This window comes from Kwoniella newhampshirensis, chromosome 6 (assembly GCF_039105145.1).
Source record: "Kwoniella newhampshirensis strain CBS 13917 chromosome 6, whole genome shotgun sequence".
Taxonomy (NCBI): domain Eukaryota; kingdom Fungi; phylum Basidiomycota; class Tremellomycetes; order Tremellales; family Cryptococcaceae; genus Kwoniella; species Kwoniella newhampshirensis.
In genome coordinates, this window is record NC_089960.1 from 680,026 (window position 1) to 702,311 (window position 22,286).

Below are 22,286 nucleotides of genomic sequence, written 5' to 3' on the forward strand. Positions count from 1 at the left end.
TGGTAAGAGGGAGAAAGGAACAGAATGGTTGAGTCTGGCGCATTGTAAGCCCAAATGAACGAGAGCCGACTGGGAGACAGAGAAGTGAAGAGATAGCATCGCATTATGGGGTTTTGTAGTGTAGCCGGGTATGTTCTAGTTTGATGATATGTGTCTGTGGGCAACATATCTAGAGATGGGATGATTTGTAGCACGAGACCTGGCCATGGCCTAGAGGTGTACGGATGATATTCAGGTGAAGCCTCGTTGTATAGATAGAGACCAAGAGATTGATCACGTCAATGTACTGCAGAAGTAAGCCGCAGGGTCCGAGTCCAGAACGGTGCAGCATAAGCTGCAACGTCCGACTCGATTTGAGCATCATACGAAACAAGTAAGAGCAGGTCCCGTCACTCACGTGTTGAGGTACTTCTACTCCTGCTCCCATGAAATAGTAACACTAATATCATGTGAGATGGTCACTGAAGCGATATATGAGCACGATCGCGAACGGGGCCAGTCTATTTTCAATCACGTTCGGCATTTGAAGCATCAGTCAGATACTATGCGCCATACAGTGTTGAGTGGGTCCGCAGCAGATGATCCGTCGCCTTGCCTTGACGTCGTCGTCTCTTTGTCTGCCTCGGGAATTATGCGATACATATTCTAGACCAAAGAGTGAGTATCATGAGGCTGCGAATGCAGAATGCAAACGCCAACGCGTGCGAGGCAGCGCCTCCAAGCCATCCGATCTTTGCCTGGCGATAGCTACCAGCCGTGATCATGCGGTGACCCACCCATACCTGACATTACGCGTATAGAGGATCGTTGGTTCGACTCCCGTTTCACCAAGGACACGGTTTCAGTCGCGTTTGGACGTGTTTGAGCGGGAGGTCGGAAGCAGGCTTAACTCAAATTCCTGACATGATCCAGTCATACAGTGTGAATGTATCGTTGTACCCTCGGCAGTGATACAGTTGTATATGTATGTATGTAGGGTAGTCATGCAAACCATCCAGTGAGGGATCCCGGTCAGTCCTTCCCGAATACTATCGAGCTACGGCCGACCCGTTGAATTTTTCCCTCTCTTGTCAGGGAATTCTGTACGGCTGACGGGATCGATCGACCTCTACTCCGGAAGATGGATCATGTCCTTGGAAGCGAACCGTCCAGAGATCCAAACCCTCGTTTTCCAATATCATTATTTCTGAGACATTCGGTATCAGTCCCGTGTCTCTCGTTACAAAAATCGTCTTGCAACACCGCCATACCTACTGTATCACACTTGTGCTGACCTTGCAATCTTTGCGTGGTCTGTGTGACCATTGCAACGCGCTGTCACACTGCTGCCGCTCGACTGCACTGCACACAGACAGACAGACAGACAGACATGCTACCGGACCGGAAACGTATCCGCCGCCACCAGGTCTTTAAGCTTGTTTCTTCCATCTCTTGCTTTCTCGAAAATGTCACTCCCGCTTGATGCCTTCGGGATTGACGTGCAATCGCCTAGTAGGACCGGATCAAAGATGAGAGAGAGAGAGGGCGCAAGAGCAAGAGCAAGACCAAGACTAAGGCATCCGTCATCTGTGTCCTGTCTCAAATGTCTATAACTGAGAATTGAAGAAAGAGCTGATGAGACAGAAATATGTGCACCAAGAGTCTTCCATCCTCCCAATTCGTTTCGCATTGACGATTGTCTTTCTTTCAATCAATCAATCAATCAATCAATCAATCAATCGTGCATTCAGATCTGGACTAGATCATTCACCACCACCACCACCACCACCATCACCACCATATCTCTATACCCGGTCCTCTCCACCTACTCACTCCTTGGACAACCGGATCAATATCAATTCAACTGAATCCGAACCGATCCTAACCGAATCAAGTGGTTCAAATTTCAGAGACAATCGTACATCGATTCCGATCAATCCAGTTTCAGCTCGCCTCTCTGACTCGTAGTAATTCTCACTCGACGGCTCAACGGCCACTTCCACTTTGGACATAACTGAGGAGAGCTTCAGCAGGGTCACCTCGTCACGTCACGGTATCCCTTTCTTCTGCCCAAAAGAAACAAACGAAAGAAGCTCAAGCGTCTGTTTCGCGACCCGTTCACCTTTCAGGCGATCCCGCATTGGTGCTTGTTGCTTTCTGTCGATCCCAATTCAGTGTCGATTTGGCGGAACCGGTAAGTCATACACCTACGAGCTGCCCAAGCATCTGCGCCGTCCAACTCACCTTTGTACCACACTGACAGTTGACAACCTTTCTGACAGCCCGCGAGAATTGTGAGATCAAGCCGCTCAACTGGGAAGCTTGTACCGACGCGAAACACTCCGCAACCGTAACTCCCTATCTGTACCCCGGCGAAGAAAGCTGGACAGCTTTGTCAAAATGACCCAGCCCACATCGCCTCTGCTCTTCAATTCTTCCTTCTCTCAATTCGACTACTTTGCTCGTCGCAGCAGCACATATTCATCCTCTTCGTCATCATACACCCCATCAATAACTCAAGGTCAACAAAATCCAACATTCACCTTGAGTCTCACCGATTCACCAGTCTCTTCATCGTCATCCTCGGCATCATACTCTCGACGATCGAGTCCATCTCTACCACCTGCTTCGCAGTTCCTCACTACTCCCGAGAGACATAGGAACAGAGCCTCCTCGCCGCCTATAGCTGCTCGTGTGTCGAGTCTGGGTCAGCCCGCAGAAATCAGTACTTCGGACTCACCCAAAGTCCTCTCTTCGCCGAGGACAGAATTGCGGAAGAAGGCAGCGAGACGATCGGTGCAGATTGGTGGTGGGGAGAAAACCAGCACGACGGTCAATTGGGCAAGACCATTGAGAGTCGAGCAGGAACATCTGGTTCAGGAGTCGGACATTTATATCTCACCTTTCGAGGAATCAAACAATCTGAGTAAGTAAGGTCTTGTCAAGGTATAGGTTCAAAGCGCTCGTCAAGACAAGACGCTGATCTGTACCTGCACCCTCAGTGCGGATTTTCGGAGCTTCCTTGCAGCGTTCTCGTCGATTGAATCGATCTACCCTACCTTCCCCCGCATCGTCTTCGCCCTCATCCGAGGTCGGACCCCTCACACCTAGTCCTGTCATCGCTGCATCCAAAGAATCCCCAGGCAACGCACCTCAGAGAGCTTGGAGCGTGATGATGGCCCAAGGTAAAGGATTGGGAGTCAGCGGAGTAGTCGCTTGGGATACACCGTTGACCACTCCTTCGAGAGAGCTGGACATCGAATTCAATTTCGAGCCTCTGACACTACTCCCTTCGGCCACTTCGTCGTCCATATCGCCCCGTACTTCGACACCAAGTCAACGTCCTGTCACGCTTACACCGTCACCTTCATCTCGATCCAGCAGTACCATGGAACGACCGGACGGTGGACAGGGACCGAACGCCCGACTACTCGCTACCTCCCAATCCCTCAACTCGTTTTCGTCTCCCGCCAATCTGGAGGAACTTCAAATACTCCGAAGAGCGGCTGTGGAGCTGGCAGCCGAAGCGCGACGACCGATCCGCTCGACAGAATCGTCCCATGTTCCAGGTAGAGATGTCACATCACAGAAGGAAAGGAAGATCAAGCGGAAGGCAGTGCCAAGCATGATGGAATTTGAATTCACGTTGCTGGAACCGCCCATCGCTTCATCTCCTTCGTCAAGCGCGTCATCCCATGCTCCTGAGACGCAAGACCACTCGCCAGCTCGTAGAGCTTCACTGGTCGAAAGAGTGATCATCCCAAGGGAGATTCCGGGTACGACAATGACAGCGATGGGGAAGGACATCTTTGCTCATCATAGACAGTTTTACCAAAATCACATGGCTACCCAGTCTGTCATCGAGGTTTCGCCCAGGACGAAACAGTCTTCTCGTCCTTTTAACTTGACTCTGCTGAGCAACAAGCAGAAGAACAAATCCGTTCCTGTCTCTACACCTCCACCAGGACTCGAATCAAGACAGATCCCTATCAATCCAGCCCCAATGACATCTTCTTCTCTCGTCTCATCACCAACATGCACTACACTATCATCGTCATCCGACAATCAACGATCTTCGTCCGACAGCTCTTCCTCGTCCTCTTTGTTCTTGACCGATCCCGAACAAGAAGGAGAAGCAGATCAACCAATGACACCGAACACTTTGAGCGCCAGTCAGACGGAATTATTCATCGTCTCGGTAGAGAACGCATTCAAAAAGTTGGAGTTTGAAAGGGCGGAGATGAAGTCGAGGGAAATGTTCACCTCTTCGTCGGTGGATCTGTCTCTCAACCCTGGGAGTGTGGGTGGAGTTGCAGGAGGAAAGCATAAGAGGGGTTTGTCGAGGTTTTTGGGTAAAGATAAGATGATATAGGGGGGTTTGGAAAGACTTTCCCAGACTCTTCAAGCTGTAGTCGAGAATTACGCACGAACATAGAGCGACAATTTTATAATCACTTCGACATCTATCATACATCACTTCAATGCATCTCTCAGGACTATGTGGAATACAAAAGTCCGATTCGGGACCGTGCACGAGTTCGAGCGGAGGTTCACCGTCGAGCATTATTTCAACCACCTTCATACGCTGTCCGAGAACGGAAGCGAATGCGTCGAGGTTGCTGAAGAGGTTAAGGGTTAAGAGGCGTGCTGTCAGATGTGTGGGAAGAAGGTCTATATCATACAGCGATGAATGATAAATCTAGTGTGACATGTATTGGCTCATGCTGTCATACCAAACCAATGTTAGTAATGGCCTTGTGAAAAGCTTATTGGTGACACGATGCATGTCACTCACTCAGGCTTGCCTGACTTGCCCTCCTGCTTCTGCTTTTCCAGTCTCGCCTCGAGCTTCGCAAATTCGTCAAGAGCAATAAGCTCCTCTTCGTCAAGGACCTATAGAGAACTGTCAGTTGATAACTCGCTGTCGGTTGGTCGGAAAGAAAGCAACTCACCTGCTCGACGGCTTGAACCTCCGGCACATAATGTGTCAACATCCTTTCGATTCCGTTCTTCAACGTCACACTACTTGAGCTGCAACCTCTACAACTTCCCTTCAACTTCAACTTTACTATCCCTGTGCCCTCGTCAAAACCTTTGTATTCGATATCGCCTCCGTCTTCCATGATAGCAGGTCTAACTCTCGTCTCCAACAATTCCTTGATCATCCCCACGACTTCTGAATCCGTATCCAGAATCCTGGTATCCTCCGCACCTGAATCGGATTGTTGACCTTCCTTGAACAGCGGAGCACCAGAAGAGAAATGTTCCATCAAGACGGCGAATACCTCAGGTTTCAAGATGGACCAATTGTACGAGTCGTCCTTTGAACAAGTGACAAAATCAGGTCCGAAGAAGACTCCGGTGAGACCGTCGATAGTGAGCAGTCGGGTGGCGAGAGGGGATTGTAATGCGGATCGAAGGTCGAGAAACTCGTGAGCACCACCGTTGGTCACTGGCACACCAGGGATGAATTTCAGTGACGCTTCGTTCGGAGTTGTTTCTGTCTGAATAAACATTGTCCGACCTGGATAGAAGGCGATTAGGTCAGCTACGTATCTCTCAGAAAAGAGCTGGTGGAGATTTCGCTCACGTTGTTGCTGACCAACAGACATGAGGGCAGCAGTCCTGCGTCTGAGATCAGGTCCTCTTGCTGCTCGGACCCCAATCATCGATGGCGATGAAACGTCAAATGATTGTCGTGAACTGCTCGCGAATGTTCGGCCAACATTGGATCGACCGAGACGTAGCGGTTGGACAACCCGGGACGAAGTGGCGATCAAGGGTCGAACAACGGCAGTGCTTGGGCGGGACATGATGGAGGTAGACAGCATATTGCACCACGTCGGGGGGAGAAGGAGATGCAGCGGGTATGTGATTGCTGTTTGATGCTGTTCTATATATGCAAGATCAACAGAGGTCGACGAATGAAATCTTTGTCATATTCGATGGGAAAGAATAGTGGAGGGGGAGTGGGTGAGGTGGAATGCTCGGAGATTGACCCATGTCCATTGTTACCTATTACGTAACAAACTGTTCAGGCTGTAACTTAACCGATTTACCCGGTAATGTCGAGGTCTGTTGTTCACCTTTCTTACTGGCTACTCACAATCAATCACGACTCGTCCTTCCGTCTTCCTGTATCACGATCAGAGACAAAGTACCAACAGGGACACACGAAATGACCAGCAAATCCGTCTCTCCGTTCTCTTCCCCTACCCGCCTCCTGTCTCGACTCACCCGACTCACCTCAACCATCCCGGGTCTCGATGCTTCTCTCATGCTCGCTCAATACTCATCACCGCTCGTCATCGCCCTCCTGCTACGCCTGGCGTCTTTCCAAGCCAGATATCCACGACTGACCCTTGCGGTTGGCGGTAAATCCAGTCCAGGTGGTTTTGGTCTGGTGAAACTAGCCGAGGGGTGGGGTAGGGCTGCTGGGAGCATCTCAGACGCCAGAGTCATCATGCGAGCATTTGGTGCGTCAGCTGGATGATCTACTTTCCTTTGCAACTGGAAGCTGACACTGTCTACCAGGTCTGCTGCCCATCATCCAATGGCTTCTCGGCCTTCATCCTAGACCGCTAGCCTCTCTCCGGTCATTCTTGCTATCCTTGGGCAATTCGAAAGGTTTTCAAAGCGAAAAGACCTTGCCGACTCTGCAAGCCCTCTCACTCCTCGCCTACTATCCTCTCGAACATATCTCTTGGCTAGCAAGCAAAGGTGTCGTGCCGCTCACTCCTGCCAGTCTCAACATGACTGCGTTGTGGAGTGTACGATTCTGGGCGTGAGTGCTTTTCACCGTGTACCTTGCCTGATATCGCAATCCTGCGCGACCTAAAATATTGACCGTACATTCGCGTACCAGTCTATACGTCATCTTGGAGATCTACAAAATGCGTAACACGTATCTCGGCCTTTTGGGTCGTACTCGAGCTCTAAAGAATGCCAACTCCGAAATCACACCGTCGGAGGCTGAAGGCTTCGAGCTTCAGGACACGAATGCCACGTCCAACATTTCTGCTGAGAAGGTGGTTGTTCATCCTCCGACAGGCAACGTCGCAATAAAGGTCCAGCAGATCAAGAAAGATTGGGCCAGCTGGAAGATGGCGGTCATGGTGAACAGGTGAGACTTCATTTCACTTCGTTCCATGCGACGGCAGAAGCTGACGGATGACTGAATGGAACAGCGGTTACGCCCCTTTGACGGTCCATTGGTCAACTCCGGGAGGCCTATGGTCTAGTCCATTGATAACGGGTAGCTTGGGGACAGTCGTGGCCTTGGGGCAGCTCGTCACTGAATGGAGGAAGGGCGATCCATGAGGTGCGGCGGCTTACGTCGGGCGTATGTCGATCTGTAAGAAAGGACTTTGTAGCTGTATCTCACGTTGTGATGGGACGAAAAGGGTGCACGGGGTTCTGTGTGATGCTCACATGCCAGCATTGTCCCCTTCGATCATGTACGGCTAGCTGGAGGAACGATGTAAAACGAGCTTGAAGATTGTCCGGATTAGATCAGCCCCCGACAGGGTCACAACTGAAAGGAAGCATCGAACTCGTGGAGCACATGTGTCAAAGGAATGAGGTTTGGTGTTGATTGATGAAAGGAATCAGCTTGTATCTCTGGCACCAAACAATATAAAACACGCTCTGAGTGTATAGTCAATAACGCTGATCCCCACACATCAGGATCACACAATGTGCCCACAGTTGTGACAGGCTCAAAATGTTTAGTGAAAGTGAGAAGAGGTGGACCAGGAGTTATCATCGTGTCACAATGGTCAATGTGGCCTCAGTCAATGAGCCCTATCACTCATAGGGACAGCACGATATGGTGTTATGAACCGTCCGGAAGGGATACTAGGACGGCGGACGTAGATAGACTTGGATTAGAAAGGTAATCCGTAGACCTGTGTAAGGTCACGGGCAAGTGGTGTGTAACTAGGAAGGATCACGGGCTAGCTATGAGGACTACTATGGTATCACTGATAGGTGTCTTCCTAGCAAGAGGTATGACGACCGTTGATACTTTTGTAGAGGGAGATTATTTTGGTAAGGTATGCAGATATTTTGATCCTTGGGTTCATCGTCATAAAGCTGCCCAGAAGGGCTGCTTAAAAGTACAAAGATCCGAAGAGAATTCAGGGAACAAACCGAGTTTTCAGCGCTGAAATTATGACCTGAAAAGCAGCGCTAAAATATCGTACGAAATATCAGGTCGAAAATGTAGCTCGAGATATGAGCGCTAGAAATGCGACCGATAGCTATGACCCAAACATGAAATAGATAAGAGATTGTGAAATGAACTAAACTGAACCGTTCTAATAGACTAATAGGTGTTTGTGCAGGATCGTAACATATGGATATAACAAGGATAATGAGGATAATGAGAATAGCGAGGACTTAACACGGATATCTAGAGGGGCTTGTTGCAGCTCTAGATAGACTGAGGTACCACAGTGATATTGTTGAACAAAGAGCAAGGTACTAGGTATGACTTTCAACCGAGAAATTGCTAGGGAAAGACTAGAACAACAAGAACTGAGTCGATGTATATATATCTTCACTAACCCGTCCATCAGGATGCGTAGAATATCGATCAACTTCCTCCTGTTTCTATCATTCACCTGTAATGCCCTTTAGCTCGGGCTTCGGCAAGTATATTGAGTTGTGCTTGAAGATATCAAAGATGTCAAGGACATCGAGAAGGTTTACGTAATGATGGCTTATTCGTGGTTGTGGCGGAATGGCCGTCATGACATCCTCCCAACCTGTACGCACCACAATGGTTGTTCTTGTTATCCCCCTGCACTCTTTTGTAGTCCACACATTTCTTTTCAGAGTCTGAAACCTGCTTCAGAAGTGCAAATCTTATGTCATGATCAGCCAAGGCCAACCATAATGATCACAAAGGGAAAAAAGTGTCAGAAAGGAGTTGTCTGTTGCTGTAACCAGAGCTGAAGAATATCTCTCCATGCCTTGAAGACTTATAGTCAGCTAGATTGTTACTTTGCTTGGCTGTACACATCACAAAGCAAGGGGTATCTGCACAACAGATCAACACACTACTCATTATCAGCTCCATCAGCTCCATCTGTTGAATACAGCCCTTAACATGCCAATCCCCTTTTATCATCCTACACCTGCACCGGCTGGTGTCTTCATGGGCAGACCCTTTCCATTCCAAAATGCTGGAGTGCTACAGAAGTTCTCCTTCAACTGGATAGGAGCTTTGATGAAAGTGGCATACTCAAAACCAATTGAACCAGATGGTAAGTGGAAGGAAAGCTGTCATGATCCATATGCTGAGCAGCTCTGGTCAGACCTCTATGAAACCACATCAGTTATAGCTTGCAGAACGGTGAGGCAGTGCTTATCCTCTTCTCAAGTCCCAAGCTTATCAGCTTGTCATGGGTTCTTGCTACAGCTTGGTGATCAAGTTGAAGCTCAGTTCATGAGACGCATGCCTCCTTCCCGTCGTCCACCACATTACATCCATTCCCACACTTCTCTACATGTCTCAGATATTGCTCCTAACCTTTCTCCACTATCTACCTCTCATTCTGGCAGTGAATCCACTCCCCTCCTTTATTCATCTTATTTGGCCTCTGCCAGTGATGATTATGAACACAATGTGAAAGCATTTGGGAACAAAAAAGCCAAAATGCTTCAACAGGATCAATTGGCCATTGAAGATGGTAAGGAGTATGACATGAGCCTGTGGAAGGCCATGTTGTTGACAGTCTGGTCCCAACTCCTGTTTGATTTTGTTGTAAGGGCAATCAGCCGTAAGTATGATTTCTGGGCACTACCATCAGGGTGATTACTAGACTGGGAACTTTTGAGCTAAAGAGAGTAACACCTTGTGCTAGAGATCATGCGCACACTTGCCCCAATGGTCTCAAACCTCTTGATGGCCCAACTTGCACTATCATATGAATGGCACAAGCATGTCAGACAGGACCTGCCAACTGATGGGCTTGATCCTCCCAGCTCCACACAATACATGTTTTGCCTTGTGGTTGCTCTATGGGTGATGATATTTGCTAGCTCTTTCGCAAATCACTACACTGCCTTCCATCCTGCCTTGGTAGGACGAAATTTGCGCACAGCTGTGAGTGGCAGAACCAGTTCTGAAACATGTCTGGCACTTCTGCTGAATATCTGTTGCTTAAAGATGATGACCATCATATCCCGCAAGGCCATGTAAAGCAACTCTCCTTCCCTTGCATTCTGAGTGTCACTGATGAAGGAACTCCCAGGCGACTCTCATCAAAAGCAAGATTGACAATGACTCAGGGACGGCTTACCACAATGCTCTCTGCTGATTGTGGATATCTGGTATGTATCATAGCACTGGGATCTGAGTATCACTTGAAGCCAATTGGAATATACCCTACAGGAGTCAGCCTTTCAAGCAACACCACATCTTCCAGTTGCAGTCATCATGCTGAGCCTTGGTATGGCACTACTATTCTCACTGCTGGGATACTCTGCACTAGTTGGAATTGCAGTGAGTGCAACATGCATACAAAACACATTTGTCTCATTTAATGGATTGTTTGCACAGGTATTAATCCTTGATGGCCCCTTAAAAGGTGACATATGGTGAATTCCTAGGTGTCCATGATACTGATGCTGTAGGAAAACCTACAGTCTGGACATACAAACAGATTTCGAAGCTGTGTCAAGATCAAAGCAGACTCGTTGATGTCAGAATAAGACTGCTTTCAGAAGTCTTAAATAATATGAGAGCTATTAAATTTCATGCTTATGAGAGCTGTTTTGGACAAAGGATTTCTGATATGAGGAAGCAAGAGCTTGAATTACTGAGCCAGAACAACTTGAGAAGTTCTGGAATCACTGCAACCTCTCAGTTTGTTCCTGCCTTTGCTGCAACCTGTGAGTGATCAGTACTCTGACATTCATGTGTGGAGGCTCCAATAACACACAAATCAGTGACTTTTATCACATATCACCTGACAGGACACTCACTTAATGCTGCCACTGTCTTTGCAAGTCTACAATACTATGCAGTGCTGAAAAGTCCTATCAGTCAATTGCCAGAACTTGTCAATGTCTTTATCACCGCAAGAGTAGGAGTTGGTAAGTCTGCTCACACACCAGAGTGATGTGGTCTACCGCTGAAGGATGGCTCACTAGGCCGCATTGAGACACTGTTGAAAGTTAGTAAGAGATCTCTTTGTCTGTGCTGCACTGATCACAGGCTCCACAACTAACAGGCTGAGGAGATGCAAGTCTGTCTGAACATCAAGCCAGATTCCCCATATGGCATTGATGTCAAAGGTGACTTCCATTATGAGGCTGAGCACCAGCCTGAGGAGGAGGACAAAGCAGACAAGTCAAAGACAGGCAAATCCAGTAGACCGTTTGCCTTGAGAGGAGTAGATCTGAAAATACCAAAAGGTATGTCCTCACTTCAGGTCTATGTGCTGAATGCTATGCTACAAAACAGGTGCATTGGTCTGTGTTGTTGGAAGAGTAGGCACTGGCAAGACCTCGCTTCTTTTGGGCCTCATAAAGGATATGAAACAGATGGCAGGCCATGTCACCTTTGGTGGTACAGTTAGTTATGGTGAGTTGAAAGATCTCTGTGTGGTTCCCTCAAGCTGAACATGGACTCTTATGTAGTGCCACAGAAGGCTTGGGTCCAATCTGGGACTGTCAAGGACAATATAACTTTTTCTTCTGACTCACATGAAGTGGATCCAGCTAAAATAGAGCAGATGGTGGATGCTTGTGCTCTGAGGACAGACATTGATATGTGGAGAGATGGAATTCTGTGAGTTGTTCTGATGTGTGGTAGAAATAAATGGTGACAGATACCCTGTAGCACCAGAGTTGGGGAAAGAGGAATCACTCTGTCAGGTGGTCAACGGCAAAGAATCTGTATTGCAAGAGCAGCCTACTGTGAGAGCCAAGTTGTCTTGCTTGATGATCCACTCTCGGCGGTGGATGCCCATGTTGGTCATCACCTACTGGAGAATTGTATCCTTAATGGGCCAATGTCAAACAGAACAAGGGTACTGGTCACTCATCAACTGGATGTCTTACCTAAGGCAGATTATATTCTTGTCATTGATCGAGATGACAATGGGGATGGGAGAATTGTACAGCAAGGGACCTTCCAGGTGAGTTTAGACAAAATTATCTTGGCTCTTGAAATAGCTATGACATGGGTTGATGAGTCTGATCAAATACTAGGACCTAGCAAAGACCAAAGGCATCTTCCAGAATCTTTATCATCAATTTGGCTCAAGTCAAACCTCACAAGCCATGAGTATGAGTTCTCACAGTTCCAACCTACATCTGTCGCCACCTGAAGGAGAGGCAAATGAAGTTGTCAAGTCTGCTAAGACATCTGGCAAGCCAGTTGCAAAGCTCTTTCTGGATGAGGAAATGGCTCAAGGGACAGTCAAATGGTCTGTGTATCTCAAGTATGCCCAGGCTGTAGGATCATGGACATTGCTCTCAACATGTGCCGTTGTACTGGTGCTCACACACATAGCCATTGTCTTCAATACCCTGTTCTTGGGATACTGGACTGAGAACAGGTTTGAGGGAATGTCTCAAGCCAGCTACATGTGGATTTATGCAGGTACTGCTGTTTTCATTTGTTGTTTGGGTGATTAGATAGTGCTGATCAGATTGCACAGGTCTGGCATTGGCCATTGCTCTGTTCAACGTAAGATTGATGTCATCTGTACATGTGCCAAATTTCCCGCTGATTGACAAAGGTACAGTGGGCCTCCATTCACTCCATATTTATTGCTGGCAGGAATGCTTCCTTCACAATGTTCAACCAAGCATGGTCAAAAGTTATGAGAAGTCCACTGTTTTGGCATGATCAGACACCTGTAAGTGGCACTTAGGGTTCAGTGACACAGCTAGCTTGAGGTCATTGCTGATTATCGAGACAATCACAGACTGGCAGGATAATCAGCAGGATGTCAAAAGGTAAGCAGTGTGGAATAGATTGTAATCTCACTGAGCTTCACTGACAAAACCCTCATAGATGTTGAACTACTTGATGAAAAAGTTGCATCTATTTGGTATTATGTCTTTTAGTAACTCACTGACTGTTGGCAATGGAAAATCAAAAGGCTAACAAATTGTAACAGCTGTGTCCTCAGTATACTCAGCGCCATTGGTCTGATGCTATACACCTACCCATGGCTTGCTCTGTTAATGATTCCACTTGTGTTCTTCTCGGTCAGTGAATTTCTGGTTCTATTGACATATTGGTAAGAACTTGGGGAGCTCAAGGCTGATATACCTTCCTCTGCAGTGTCTGTGCACTTTGTACTATCGTCGAACCTCAAAGGATCTAGGAAGGCTTAGCTCTGTCCTTAGAAGTGAGGTATTCACAACATTTGGGGAGCAAGTGAGTGAAATATGAAACACTAAAGAAGGCTAGGTAGGCTGACCAATTCACTGGTCATCTTTCAAAATAGTTAGCAGGTTCATCTGTAATCAGAACTTTTGGCCGGCAAGAGCAATTCCACCGCCATCTAGAGTATGCAGTGGATCTTGAGAATGTTTGTGTCTTCTACTTCAGTAGTGTCAACATGGTTCTAGCTTGCTGATCAGTTTGCTCAATACAGATGGCCTACTTATGTGGTGTGAGCCTAGGAATTATGAGTTTGAGATCCGATGCTGATCATGTGGTCCCAATCAATGACAGACCTTCTCACAGGAAAAGTTAGTACAGTCCTCTTCCAAGTGTGATGGCTTGTGTCATGCTAACAAGAAGTGGCCATTGTCAGATGGTTGGGTGTCCGGCTCTCAGTCTCCACCTATCTTCCAGTGTTGGTATGTCAAAAATGTCCCCTTAAAATTACAGACTGACACCAAACCTTACTGCTGCTGCTCCAGTTTCTGGGGATATTTGGAGTCATTGAGCGGAACAAAGTCTCGCCTACAATGTTTGGAGTTGTATTAACCCACTTGATAGGCTCAGTCTTCCGTAAGTTTGCAACCTTTATAAGCTTGGCCCAGTGGATGACCTCCTGCAGTGATGGGAAACTTAGTCCACTTGGGGACTGAGGCTGAAAAACAAATGGTATGTGTGAATCTGATATCAGTCAGTCAAGATTACTGAGAGATGTTGGCTAGAACACAGTAGAACGTCTTCAGTATTACATGAGCCTAGAGACTGAGGCGGCTTCTGTGCTGCCTTCTGATCCAAAGCCTGACCAATCATGGCCCACAAAGGGTGAGATTGTTTTCAGAGATGTGGAGATGAGATACCGTCCGGATTTGCCCTTAGTATTGAAGCGATTGAATTTTGTCATCAACCCTGGCAAGAAGGTGGGTGTTATTGGCAGGACTGGGGCTGGAAAAAGCAGTATTGCCCAGGCACTGTTTAGGATAGTTGAAATCTCAGGAGGACAGATAGAAGTGGATGGACTGGATCTCAAAAGGATTGGACTTGAAACAGTGAGCACCTTGGGGTTACAAACAAACCAAAATATTTTTCTGATCAGGTATTGAACAGCTGCGTCAGAGATTGACAGTCATTCCCCAAGATGCTTTTCTCTTTGCTGGAACTATTAGGTAAGCTTCTGAAAAGCAGCAGCTAATTGCTGATTCCGCTGGCAGAGACAACATGGATCCAACAGGTCTGCGTACAGATGCAGAACTCAATGACATCCTCAACCTTGTCCACCATAACCACAAAGCTTCTGAGTCACTGAAGGAGAAATTCCACCTTGATGAAGTGGTAACAGATGAAGGTGCAAATTTCAGTGCTGGAGAGCAACAGTTGCGTAAGTCTTATTGCTGGACAAGCTCAATGAAATATATTTTGCTGATCTACAACTCATGATGGTTTTGTAGTTGGACTTCTACGAGCATTGGCTAAAGGCTGCAAAGTCTTACTGCTGGATGAAGCCACCTCTTCTGTTGATCCTGAGACCGATGCTCTGATTCAGTGCATTATTCAAACTGCATTCTCTGACATCACAGTAGGTCCCAGGACTTGATGAAAGTGATTACCCAAGCTGACCAGGTGGCTCTCACACAACAATCTCACAGTTGATCTCTATTGCACACAGGTTGCAGACAGTTGCATACTATGATCAGATCCTTGTCATAGAAGCAGGTCAACTGATTGAGGTGAGCTAAGGAATGCTCAATTCATCAGACTGAATTCTCTTCAGTTTGATTCACCACTAGCTTTGTTTGACAAGGTGGACTCCACATTCAGAGAGCTATGTAACAAGAAGGTGAAAGAATGCTGTTAATTGCCCAATAATACTCAAGCTGATGCCTGGTGTATGCAGGGTCTCAGCAGGGAGGATCTGACCAAGATCAGAATGGATGCCTCTGCTGCACCTGCAACCTCACACTTCCTATGACAAGTAGAAGATGTCAATCTAGCATAGTGACATTTTTCAAACAACCAGAATGATATTCATTTCATGATATTGGCTGACCTTGGCCTTCCAAGTGTTCCAGGCTATTGCAAGTGATGTGTATGTCCACAACAGTGGAGTCATGCTTACCTTCACTTCATGCTATCTCACTGTTGGTCTCATATGGATTGTTATCATGGGTTACGCTTGTATCAGTGACAGTTTGAGGTACATCTTTCTCAAAGGTATCTCATAGCAATGCATCATCCTGATATGTTATGGCCCAGTACCACAGAGTTTGACTACCACAAACTCCAATCCTGTGTCCTAATGTCACGGGACTACACCGACCAACGGGGATGTCCGTCGTTTCAGCTTACAAGGCAACCAATGAAAAGTCTACTATCGTTGATGTGCTCCCGACTTGGAACAAGATACGCGATGTTGGTGAGACTTGGGCTAAATCGTGCTTCTAACTTGAGGGTTCTCTGTCGAGAACAGCCAAGTGAATGTTGGTCGATGTATCGAGGTTATTCAAGATGATAATATTCAAAGGTACTACGGTAGGACAAAAATCTAGAATCGACGGGGAACTCCTTTCTCCTTTTGCTACGTTCATGTATATATCCTTTTCTTTGCACAAGTTCGCCAAATCTTGCATGTGTAGCGATCTTTTTGCCGGATGTAGAAAGAAACCTCGAGTGGCTGAACAATTTGTATATTTACCGTATGTGGTGAATAGGATTGATAAGCTTGTCAACGTTTCGGTTCTTTCTCCGATGAATGCCGTTTCGTTCAATTGTTTGTCAAACTCCTGGGAACTTTGTCGGAAGTTGGCCTTACTGGTATGCAATCGTGACACCTAACACACACCATACCCTTTCAGGCTTATTTTGCTGAAAAGCCACTGAAACCCCTGGTTACAACTGAATGCAACATGCTACACTGAGATTCCTGACTACAACCGAGTTCAACCAAACAGATGCAAAATAGATGCAAGTAGTCTTCCTGTCACAGAGCAACCCGACCGACAAAAATATCTGTCGTTCAGTTCACAAGACAAGTAAGGAAAAGCCTACTATTGTTGATGTGCTCCTGATTTCGGACAAGATATGCGGTGTTGGCGAGACTTGGGCTAAGTTGTGTTCTAACTTGAGGGCTCACTGATGGGAACAGCCCAGTACACGTTGGTGAATGTATCAAGGATATCCAAGATGATAATATTCAAAGGTACTACATTAGGACACAAATCTAGAATCGACGGGGAACTCCTTTTCTCTTTCTACTACGTTGTAGCGCTCTTCCACTGGGGTATAATATTCACTTTCCGCCGAGGTGATACAGCGTGGCACTACCGAGATTTGGCGGAGGAGGAGGATCGCCAGGTTCTCGTTTGACCTTAGACTAGGCGGATCTTCCTTAGAGCTTCGTATGTGACTGAGTGCTTCGACTGATTTATTGGGGTAACAATCCATCCACTATACTACCAGGTTCTAACTAAGTATACTAGACGACAACTAAACTAAAGTAAAAGAACTAACTAAACTACTCAGTCGGTGGTCAACTAAGTCACAGTCGACAAGTCATTGAACCTCGCCCGACTCTCCCACGATAGCAATCCTCCGAGCCTCGTCCGACTCTCCCACGATAGCAATCCTCCGAGCCTCGTCCGACTCTCCCACGATAGCAATCCTCCGAGCCTCGTCCGACTCTCCCACGATAGCAATCCTCCGAGCCTCGTCCGACTCTCCCACGATAGCAATCCTCCGAGCCTCGTCCGACTCTCCCACGATAGCAATCCTCCGAACTGTATGCACTACAACGTTCATGTGTATATATATTTCTTTGCACAAGTTCGTCAAACCTTGCATGAGTAACGACATGACCGCCGAATGTAGAAAGAAACCTCAAGTGGCTGAACAATTTGTGTATATACCGTATGCGGTGAATAGGATTGATAAGTTTACCAAGGTTTCGGTATCTCCTCCAATAAAAGCCGTTTTGTTCTGGATGTTTGTCAAACTTCTGGGGACTTTGTCGGGAGTTGACCTTACTGGTATACAATCGTGACAGTATCCCAGTACTTGATCTGCATTATATAGAGTGAACATCAAAGGAAGTAGGACAAGGGGTGTAGCTGAAAGGACCAGAACAGGAGACAAGATTCAGGGTCCGTTATTGACTTGCTGACAAAGGGTCCTTGTTCGAAATCAATGTAAGTCAAAGAGTTTTAAAGCAATCATGTTGAAGTGAAACCCCTACCATTTGTTGATGTTAATGCTTTTGAACATACTCTCACACCATGCCAGCTATTGTGACCACCTCAAGGAGAAGTTTCAGACAAGCAAATCCTGGAGTTATCCTTATTGTTCTCCTGATTGTTGTAGCACTTTACATATTTCTTCATGGTAAAGGCCAAAAAAGCCAAAAGAGGGCCAATTTCCCCCCCAATCTGGAAAAGAATCATGCTCAGAAGTATGACAGGAGGACACAAGATCAATTATCATCTGGAGATGATCCGCAGACAGGACCTGTCAGGAAGTCTAAAAAGGGAAAGAAATCATCCGACTCACTAGTGAGAACATTAGATGAAGGAGTCTGCATACCTAAAGCTAGATTACTGATGTCACATTGCTGCCGCAGAGTAACCACACAGCCAGTAATGAGGAGCAGAAGCATCACCATCCCAAAGAAAAGGAAGAAAAAGAAAACCCAGTCAGATCACACTGGCCTTCAGAGCCAAAGCAAGAGCACATCAAGTCAAGTGAACTTCCAACAGGCAGCAAGCCACCTAGTACTTACACACCACAGACCTCTTCTGCTCCCAGCTCAGCAGAGCCAAATCATCCACAACAGTCAAAGCCCAGCAAACCACTTGAGGCAACCTTAGTGATGCCAAGTGACTCACAAGAAGGAGCTGTATTATCAAAGAAGCCGTGGGAACGGGACCCCAACAAGCGGCCCAGATGGCCTGATGGGAGGGACCCAACAAATGTCATAACTAGAAAACAAAATGGTCAATATGACAAGAGTCCAGTATCTGGAAAACCACATGTCAGATTCAAAGATAATGGTCAACCAGGAAAAGAGCTGGACCAATATGTGATGTACAAGACTGATTCTCCAACCAATTCCATTTACAACATGGAAGAACGTCTTCAAAGTTATGTCTCCATGCAGAAGGGTGATCCCATGCATCAGCGCGAAAATCGAGACAAATGGTTTGATCATGAGCATGAGAACCGCTATGCTGTTGATGGAACACAGAGTCCTTACCTGGAGCTGAAAGATGACAGTAGACTCAGTACAAAACTCAGGAAGCTTATGGAAAGAGCAGAACTGCTTACCAGCCTTGATTTTCTTGATCCAGGGACCAATCCCATGTTGGTCGAGGAAGCACTGAAGGACAAATGGGTGGATATGGTTGGATCAGTCCCTGCAACGATTTGTGATGTATTGGCTCAGATGGCTACAGAAAGAATCATTGACATACCAGAGATAATGTCAAGTCGATTTCCTGACATCAGGAGTGGAAGGACAAACCTCAAGGGGATGACTGCCAAATTCAAAGAATATTTGCAACATGGAGGCATTGACCTTGAAGAAGTCAAGAATGAGCTCCAGCAACCAAAGTGGGCAAGGTGGAAACAGGAACAAGTGAGGCAGGCTGTGCAGCAATGGAGTGATGGAGTAGTGCAGGGTGGGAAGGGAATGAATCTGCTGTTGGGGTGGTTCATCCCATACTACCGTGCATTGTGTGGAATCGAGAAAAGACGACAACAGGACATAGTTGAGATGAAGGACAAGGACGAGTTTGAGTTTGTGGAAAAGTTCAGAAGATGGATAGGCTATATTGGTCGTCAATTCCTGATTGCCCGGATGTTTTCATCATCAGGTGCTGATCTGAGTGACCTCTCCTTGAGAGTCAACATCAGTAGACGGAAGGATGTGGTGGGATTCAGGATGACTTATACATTTTTCTTCCCTTCTGCAGTTGAGGATGAGAGAGAACAGAAACACCGCCAGCGGTTTGGTGCAGCTGTGAATAGTGCTCTCACTGCTGCAGAGCGGGCAAAGACCACAGCAAGAAACTGGATACAACATCTCAATGACAGTTTGTACAGACCCAAACATGGTTACAGCAGCATCATTGGCAAGCGTGATCCCTTAGGAATGGTCCAGCTCATTTTACGTCCAGGTATAGCACTAAGGGATATCAACAACGCAGCATTCAATGTTTCAAGGTCAGAACAACAGACGCCACGGCTACCAATTGGAAGTACAATACCTCAGGCAAGATTTGTACCTGTCAATCCAATCGAGATCAACCATTTGTATGACAGGTTCAAAGGGCACCATACACTTGCAGATAATTTTGGGCGGCTTTACCGGAGCACAGGTGCAAAGACATTGCGTTTTATTGATCAACATCAATACCATTGGTACACTCCTCCAGCTGGATCAAGCTCCACTGTTGGGAATCACTTTGACAACAACACTTTTACATTTTTCATGATGCTTTTTGGGAAGAACTTGTATCAGAAATATCTTGCACAGAAATTTCACACAAAAAGCGGAAATACCAATGATGATGAGAATGGGCAGTATGAAGGCATGTATACCAACACCGGTCACCCCCTGCTGATTGATTTTGGGGGAATGATACCAATGGAACTTACAGGGAGTACAAGATCAAAGCTGATGTCTTTGGAGGATTTCAAAGAACTGAAGGGCATTCTTTTGCCATACATGGGGAGAAAGGGCAATGATAGTACACCTGATTCAGTCAGATTGGTGTTAGACAATAGATGGGGACTGGTGGATCAGCTTTCTGGTCCCACAGGCCTTCAAGTCACTTTCATGGGCAAGGATAGAGCTGAGCGGGAGCAGTTCAAACATGAGTTAGCAGACCATCTGCAGGGCAACCTGATTGAGAGATGGGCAATTCAGCTAAAGACTGCTGGGACTCAGCAAGCCCTCCAGGACAGTCAGACGAGGAGGAAAATTGGACAATTGATTCAATCAGCTGTTGGTGCCATCAAAATTCAGGTCAGATTCATGTGTTTTGATGAGTTGTCCAAAGGTGATGAAGAAGGAGAAGAGATTCCAATGGAAGATTTTGAACTATCACAAGATTTCCTGGCAGTATGGTCGAGGTAAAGCATCAGTGGTGGACTCCCTCGTATATACTTTTTCTCAACTGTTCTCACCATTGTGTATAACAGCATACCATCTCCTTCACTTAGCACCTCCATACACAAAACGCCTCGTAGCATTTCAATCTTTTCAAGACCCGAGAATGGCGGAGCCTGAACGGATAACTCGCATACCCGGATTCCGAACGACAATTAATCAGCATACGTGCAGTGACTTGGCTCACATAATTTACAACTTTCAATCTCTGCATTCATTATCAACGATACTATCGATACCCGTCTCTCCAATGTCCCCAACGACCTCGCTCGCATCACTGGTCGACGTTCACCCTCATCCCAGCAGACCGCTCACGTCTCTGTCGCACAACCTTTGGGTACCTTCCGGTGCTCGTGGTGTTTTCGGCGGCCAAGTAATCGCCCAATCGCTACTCGCATCTTCTTCGACTGTCGCTCCTCCATTGGGCTTACATAGCACCCACTGTTATTTCCTTCTGCCTGCTCGTGCTCAGCCGACTATCGAATACAGGATCGAGAAGCTGAGAGACGGGAAGAGCTACGCGAGCAGATTGGTCAGAGCTTGGCAAGGCGATAGAGAAGTCTTTGTCCTCCTGGCAAGCTACACGTTACCTCCAACGAAATTGCCTCCAAACCTGGGAGGAGGTCGAGCTGTCGTACACGAGGGTGAATCCCAAGCCGATGATGGACTGAAGGTGTCGAACTCGCTTCGATTCGTCTCGTCACCTAATGTTAAAGAAATCACGTCAACCTCGTCACATACCAAAGAAGTACAGCAAGATAACGGGTTTCAAGAGAAATATCAAGCACCGCTCCCTGAGAACTTATTGCCGTGGGAAGAGTGTGAAGAGGAAGCTGTAAGATGGCAAAAGTGGATGGATGAGAAGGGAAGCAGATTCACTGGGACCAAAAGGAAGTTCCTCCAGGAGTATATCAGAGTGAGTCGAATTCTTATGCATCGGTGCGGATGGCATTCCAGTCTAGTGTGCTGGACCGGCCCCATCAATTGTCGAGGACAAGGATCTAGCTCATCTCGACCATTCATCACCTAGGAAAGGAGAGAGTCACCTGTCAGCATCGCTCGAGCCCTCACTAAGGATCACGATGGAAACCACCACATACGGATGAGCTGGTTGCGAGCTCGTCTGGACCCCTCCGAAAAGCCCAGCGAGGAGACCGTGAAGGTAGGTGCGACAAACTCCCATCTCTCATCGATCTTCCATCTTCATACCTCTTTCATTAGTCTTCACACTTGTGGACGACAGCTAGTCTCTTGGATCCGCTTCTCAGAGATGTCGTTGTTCTCCAGTCCTCACTTGTCATATCATTACGCCCGTGTCTGACGCTCACTTGTACCTCGTTTTGCCAGGCAATGATAGCCTACATGACCGACTTCCAGTTTATTGGTACTGCCTCTCGGTCTGTTGGTCTCCATCAATCCTCTACTCCCCGACTAGGCATGTTAGCCTCTCTGGACCATTCGATCCACTTCTATCCCTTCCCAGCCAACTTCGACCCTTCCAAACCCCTGTTGCACGTAATGGAGAGTCAAGCGGTTGATGTCGCATCAGGACGAGGAACGGTCAAAGGGTGTGTTTACACATTAGATGGAGTGTTGGTCGCCGTTACTGGACAGGAGGGCGTGGTTCGAGCGGACTTGAGAGGGCTGGAAGCGAAGGGTCTGGTAGAAGGTGGTGCAGTGGAAGAGGACGAGGAGAGAAAGGTCAAGGCAAAGTTGTAACCGTTTTGTCCCTCAGCCTCT

The 22,286-nt window shown here is 47.1% G+C and overlaps 6 protein-coding genes across 6 annotated transcripts; 5 read left to right on the forward strand and 1 right to left on the reverse strand.

Annotated features, from left to right (window-relative positions):
* Positions 1–2,379: 2,379 nt before the first annotated feature.
* On the forward strand, positions 2,380–4,351 carry IAR55_003420 (uncharacterized protein; the record flags this gene model as incomplete). Its single annotated transcript, XM_066946527.1, has 2 exons — positions 2,380–2,905; positions 2,982–4,351. The coding sequence occupies 2 exons, from the start codon at positions 2,380–2,382 to the stop codon at positions 4,349–4,351; spliced, it is 1,896 nt and encodes a 631-aa protein (XP_066802919.1).
* A 419-nt stretch (positions 4,352–4,770) lies between these two features.
* On the reverse strand, positions 4,771–5,792 carry IAR55_003421 (uncharacterized protein; the record flags this gene model as incomplete). The annotated part of the gene is made up of 3 exons (XM_066946528.1): positions 4,771–4,872; positions 4,932–5,503; positions 5,570–5,792. The coding sequence occupies 3 exons, from the start codon at positions 5,790–5,792 to the stop codon at positions 4,771–4,773; spliced, it is 897 nt and encodes a 298-aa protein (XP_066802920.1).
* A 365-nt stretch (positions 5,793–6,157) lies between these two features.
* On the forward strand, positions 6,158–7,299 carry IAR55_003422 (uncharacterized protein; the record flags this gene model as incomplete). Its single annotated transcript, XM_066946529.1, has 4 exons — positions 6,158–6,455; positions 6,514–6,763; positions 6,845–7,102; positions 7,167–7,299. 4 exons carry the CDS (start codon positions 6,158–6,160, stop codon positions 7,297–7,299), a joined length of 939 nt encoding a protein of 312 aa, XP_066802921.1.
* Positions 7,300–9,091: 1,792 nt separating this feature from the next.
* On the forward strand, positions 9,092–15,356 carry IAR55_003423 (uncharacterized protein; the record flags this gene model as incomplete). The annotated part of the gene is made up of 36 exons (XM_066946530.1): positions 9,092–9,248; positions 9,300–9,337; positions 9,404–9,764; positions 9,849–10,090; positions 10,154–10,182; positions 10,239–10,317; positions 10,379–10,489; positions 10,547–10,574; positions 10,633–10,878; positions 10,936–11,082; positions 11,140–11,162; positions 11,220–11,403; positions 11,453–11,572; positions 11,629–11,779; positions 11,831–12,128; positions 12,202–12,595; positions 12,654–12,682; positions 12,735–12,854; positions 12,924–12,954; positions 13,013–13,064; positions 13,119–13,209; positions 13,286–13,381; positions 13,452–13,535; positions 13,602–13,619; positions 13,682–13,698; positions 13,764–13,809; positions 13,873–13,963; positions 14,013–14,059; positions 14,113–14,307; positions 14,392–14,436; positions 14,495–14,553; positions 14,599–14,765; positions 14,836–14,963; positions 15,034–15,114; positions 15,159–15,224; positions 15,282–15,356. 36 exons carry the CDS (start codon positions 9,092–9,094, stop codon positions 15,354–15,356), a joined length of 4,146 nt encoding a protein of 1,381 aa, XP_066802922.1.
* A 2,299-nt stretch (positions 15,357–17,655) lies between these two features.
* On the forward strand, positions 17,656–20,513 carry IAR55_003424 (uncharacterized protein; the record flags this gene model as incomplete). Its single annotated transcript, XM_066946531.1, has 2 exons — positions 17,656–17,928; positions 17,997–20,513. 2 exons carry the CDS (start codon positions 17,656–17,658, stop codon positions 20,511–20,513), a joined length of 2,790 nt encoding a protein of 929 aa, XP_066802923.1.
* Positions 20,514–20,796: 283 nt separating this feature from the next.
* IAR55_003425 (acyl-CoA thioesterase II) lies at positions 20,797–22,265 on the forward strand (the record flags this gene model as incomplete). The annotated part of the gene is made up of 3 exons (XM_066946532.1): positions 20,797–21,462; positions 21,577–21,708; positions 21,894–22,265. The coding sequence occupies 3 exons, from the start codon at positions 20,797–20,799 to the stop codon at positions 22,263–22,265; spliced, it is 1,170 nt and encodes a 389-aa protein (XP_066802924.1).
* Between the last annotated feature and the right edge of the window lie 21 nt (positions 22,266–22,286).